Source organism: Miscanthus floridulus, chromosome 1 (assembly GCF_019320115.1).
Source record: "Miscanthus floridulus cultivar M001 chromosome 1, ASM1932011v1, whole genome shotgun sequence".
Lineage (NCBI taxonomy): Eukaryota > Viridiplantae > Streptophyta > Magnoliopsida > Poales > Poaceae > Miscanthus > Miscanthus floridulus.
The window spans coordinates 88,854,475-88,859,445 of NC_089580.1; the positions used below are offsets into that span (position 1 = coordinate 88,854,475).

General features: G+C 50.4%; 1 protein-coding gene across 1 annotated transcript; it reads left to right on the forward strand.

The window, feature by feature from the left end:
• The first annotated feature begins 1,148 nt into the window (after nucleotides 1–1,148).
• LOC136460104 (uncharacterized) lies at nucleotides 1,149–1,952 on the forward strand. Its single transcript, XM_066459940.1, has one exon. The coding sequence runs from the start codon at nucleotides 1,149–1,151 to the stop codon at nucleotides 1,950–1,952; it is 804 nt and encodes a 267-aa protein (XP_066316037.1).
• The last annotated feature ends 3,019 nt before the right edge of the window (nucleotides 1,953–4,971 follow it).

The window sequence follows — 4,971 nt, forward strand, 5'->3', positions numbered from 1 at the left end:
ATCGTTCTAACGCCATCGACCACAGATTTTTTCCCCTAGGAGGGACAGAGCGCCGCTTAGGATCCTAGGTCGGGATTTGCTTGTGTCTGCGCTGATCTACATGCAGTTTCACCATCGGTTTTTGCCCTCCGATCCAAACGGATGCAGTGGTAGGAGGTGGCAACAGGGGGGTGGGGAGGACAACCTGAACCCTAATGTGACAATCTCCTATGGCAGCTGAATTTGACAGAAGATGAAGAGGCTGTGGCAGACTTCACTGTTGATGAGGACGAAGAGGAACTACTGCCGGTGGAATGGGCGATCGTGGGTTAGGTGCTTTCCCCATCGGTAGCCCACGTGAATACGGTGCGTTCGAGAATGAAGCCGGCAGTGGGGTAACCCGGTTGGCCTCAAATTCTTGGCGATCGGGAAGAAAGGCGACAACCTGTTCATGGCGGAGTTTGGGAGCAGTGTTGACATGGAACGGCCGTTGGCTGGCATGCCTTGGATGTTAGCTAAACTATAGCACTAGTTAGTTAGTATCTTTGTTCAGTTAAGATCTAGAAGTCAGGTTAGAGGATAGTGCAAGTACGGAGGTGTGCTCGTGCTTGACACGGTCTGGTCGAGTCAGTTTGGAGCGTCACGGTGCGCGCTGCAGTGCGTGGTGCGCGTCGCACAAAAAACGGCGTGGCACACGGTGTGTAGCGTGGCGCGGGGATACGCGGAGGTATGTTCCGTGATCTCATCATGTATCTCTATAAATAGAAAGAACAAGGACCGAAAAGGGCTGCGACATTTGGCAGCAACAAACCCTAGTCTCAAACGTTCTCATCTGTTATCTCGCCGCGGTCACCGTCGAGACGCCGCCGCTGCGTTCTAGTTCGTCGCAGGGTATCAGCCCGCGCCAACAACTGGTATCAGAGCACCAGGTTAGGCGGTAGGAGGCAGGAGAAGAGAAGCAAGGGTGGTTAAGTCCACCGGAGTTGAGACGGAGAAGTAGCCGGAGATGGGCGTGTCGGGCGAGAAGGAGAAGGAGGTGTTGGAGCGGGCGTTCAATCAAGCGGCCGGGAATCTCATCTGGCCGACTTTGACACGCACGAATTATCAAGAGTGGGCATCTCATGTCCAGTGCAACCTTGAAGGGATGTTCCTTTGGGACGCGATTGAAGATGCGAAGGTTGAGCGACTGCCGGGACAGGTTGGCTCTAGGAGCCATGCTCCGCGGCGTGCCAACAGAGATGCACTCCATGCTCCTAAAGAAGAAGAACACGAAAGAGGCTTGGGATGCACTTAAGATCATGCGTCTTGGAGCCGACCGCGTGAAGGAAGCAAATGCCCAGAGGCTACTGACGGAGTTTGAACAGATCACGTTCAAGCCAGGAGAAGCGATCGATGAGTTTGCGATGAGGATCTCGAAGTTGGCCACGGATCTGGAGGGTCTAGGAGAAAAGATCGATGACTCTCGAGTTGTGAAGAAGTTTCTCCGTGTGGTGCCTGCACGCTACAACCAGGTAGCAGTCATAATTGAGATGTTCTGTGACATGAGCACGCTCTCGATCGAGGAGCTCGTCGGTCGCCTAAGGGCGGCAGAAGATCGTTTTGAGCCCTCTATCGAACAAGTCACAGAGAAGATGCCAAAGCTCTTGCTAACCGAAGAGGAGTGGCTGGTGAAGAACAAGAGCCGAATGGTGCAGGAATCATCTTCATCATCGGGTCAGAGAAGCGGCGACAGCCGTTATGTCCGCAAGGACAGATCCGAGGCGCGTGGCGGCGGTGACGCACGCGACTCCGGAGCCAAGCTCACATCCATGGGGACACCGAGGCGCAAGGGGCGGTGCAATAAGTGCAAGATTATGGGCACTTTGCCAGGGAGTGCAAGACCAAGCCGAAGGAGGAGAAGCAGGAGGCTGCTCACCACGTCGCAGGTGATCCTGAAACGGGAGCACTGCTTGTTGCTCAGGTGTGCAATGTGACACGCACACGGTCAGCGAGCGCGCACCAAGTGTTCCTGAGCTAGGAGAGAGTGTTCCCTAGCTGAGTACAATGAAGGGGCCTGGATACTCGATACAGGTGCCACGAACCATATGACGGGGAATCGTGACGCACTGGCAAGCCTGGACGAGTCGGTGCGTGGCGCCGTGCGCTTCGGTTATGGATCTACAGTTCAGATCCAAGGAATTGGCGTCGTGACAATTGCTGGCAAGAACGGCGAACATCGTGTGCTCACCGAGGTATACTTCATTCCATCGCTCAGATGCAATATTGTGAGTCTTGGTCAGCTGGAAGAAGCTGGATGCCGTGTCGAGATCGACAATGGCGTCTTGAAGGTGTTTGAGAGCCGTCAGGCTGCACAGCAGCAAATCGGCGTTCTAGATCAGGGCAGTAAGGAGGAACAGGCTGTATGTCATGAAGCCGAACCTAACCGTGCCCGTGTGCCTGTTATCCAAGATGGAGGAGATGGCATGGCTTTGGCACACCAGGTATGGGCACCTAAACTTTAGGGCTCTGAAGGATCTCGCATCAAAGCAGATGGTAGAGGGTTTACCCTAGATTCATGGAGTTAAGCAGGTGTGCGACGGCTGTGTACTGGGCAAGCATCACAGAAGGTCCGTTTCCACAGGTGTCGACATACCGAGCTGAAGGTGGACTTGAACTAGTCCATGGTGACTTGTGCGGGCAGATCACACCGCCGACACCCGGAGGCAAGTCATACTTTCTGTTAATTGTTGATGACTTTAGTCGATTTATGTGGCTTGAGTTGTTGTCAACAAAAGATGAGGCTCTGGTGTATTTTAAGAAGATAGTTCTGGCAGCAGAAGTTGAGTCAGGCTGTCAGTTAAAAGCTTTCAGAACAGATTGTGGGGGTGAGTTCAACTCGCGTGCATTCATGACTTATTGCAGTGATCGTGGAGTGAAGCACAATACGACTACACCCTACACTCCTCAGCAGAACGGAGTGGTTGAGCGCCGAATCAGTCTGTAGTGGAGATGGCGCGTTGCTTGCTGAAAGCAATGAAAGTTCCAGCCAAGTTTTGGGGAGAGGCTGTAAAGACAGCAGTGTATCTTCTGAATCGAGCACCAACAAAGAGCCTGAATGGGAAAACACCGTATGAAGCGTGGTTTGGACGCAAGCCCTAGAGTAAAGCACCTACGCACATTTGGGTGCACTGCTTTTGCAAAGAAGTTGGGACCCGGGGTTAATAAGCTTGCTGACAGATCAATTCCAGGGGTATTTTTGGGCTATGAGCCAGGTGCCATGGGGTACCGGGTATATGATCCAGCCAGAGATAGGTTGATGGTGGCTAGAGATGTCATTTTTGATGAGAAGCGTCCGTGGAATTGGGAGGAGAAGAGCAGCAGTGGGACTGATGAAGTTTCAGCACCTGATACTTTCATTGTTAAGTATTCAGATACTATACCTAGGTTCGACAATAGGCCAGGATTTAGGATTGGATGCTGATTTCAGTGATGCATCATCTCCAGCCAGATCTGCTGCCTCAATTCCACTCGTGGGGGAGATAGGTGGATCACCACCACATACTCCAATCTCTAGTACAGCCTCATAGCCAGCACACTAGATACAATGGGCGTCACCTCCATCTGATGTATCTGCAGGTTTAGACGAAGCACCAAAGCGATTCAGAACAGTGACAAACTTGTTGGACTCTACAGATGAAGTGGAGAATTTTGAGTACAGTGCACTATGTCTGACAGCTGTTGGTGAACCTACTTCGAGTGGAGGAGGCCATGACTGAGGAATGTTGGAGACAAGCCATGATGGCTGAGATGAAGGCCATAGAAGAAAATAGGACCTGGGATGTCAGTGAGTTGCCCAAGGAGCAGAAGGCCATTGGTTTGAAGTGGGTTTTCAAACTGAAAAAAGACCCTGATGGCAAGATAGTCAAACATAAAGCAAGGCTAGTTGCCAAGGGTTATGCTCAAGTGCAGGGTGTGGATTTTGATGAGGTCTTTGCACCTGTTGCCAGGATTGAGACGGTGAGGGTGCTACTTGCTCTAGCTGCAAAAGGAGGATGGGAGGTACATCACATGGATGTAAAATCAGCTTTCCTCAATGGTGATTTGACAGAATCAGTATATGTGAAGCAACCTCCAGGTTTCATTGTAGGCAAAGGTGACAAAGTTCTGAAACTCAGAAAGGCACTGTATAGCCTAAGGCAGGCTCCAAGGGCATGGAATGCAAAGTTAGACAAGGAGCTTATTGCTCTTGGCTTTACTTGGCTTTACAAAAAGCAAGCTAGATCATGCTGTGTATAGAAGAAGCAACAGAGGCTCTTTTCTCATTGTAGGGGTGTATGTTGATGATCTCATCATCTCAGGGCCAAGTGTTAGAGACATTGTGCAGTTCAAAAATGAGATGAAGAAAAAATTCAGCATGAGTGATCTGGGGCTTCTTAGCTATTACCTGGGGATTGAGGTGAGGCAAGAAGATAGTGGAATCACATTGAGTCAGACTACATATGCAAGCAAGATTCTGGAAACTGCAGGGATGTTGAACTGTAATCCAAGTGCTACACCAATGGAGTCTAGACTCAAGCTCTACAAGAGAATCGAGGATGAGGTTGTGAGGGCAACAGAATATAGAAGTATAATTGGTAGCTTAAGGTACCTTGTGAACACTAGGCCTGATCTAGCATTTTTAGTGGGTGTTGTCAGTAGGTACATGGAAGCACCAAGTCAAGCTCATTGGGGAGCAGTGAAGCAAATATTGAGGTATTTGAAGGGAACCAAGGATTATGGCTGCAGATATGAGAAGAGCACTGAACTAAAACCCTTCTTGCTTGGGTACAGTGACAGTGACTTTGCTGGTGATGTTGTTGACAGGAAAAGTACCATAGGAGTTGTCTACTTTCTTGGTGGCAATGTGGTCACTTGGGTGTCACAGAAATAGAAAATTGTTACTCTTTCTTCATGTGAAGCTGAGTATGTAGCAGCAGCAGCGGCAGCCTGTCAAGGGGTTTGGTTAAGCCGACT

Excerpts from the sequence above, each read along its gene's own strand:
- LOC136460104 (XM_066459940.1), top strand. The coding sequence starts at position 1,149 with ATGCGAAGGTTGAGCGACTGCCGGGACAGGTTGGCTCTAGGAGCCATG.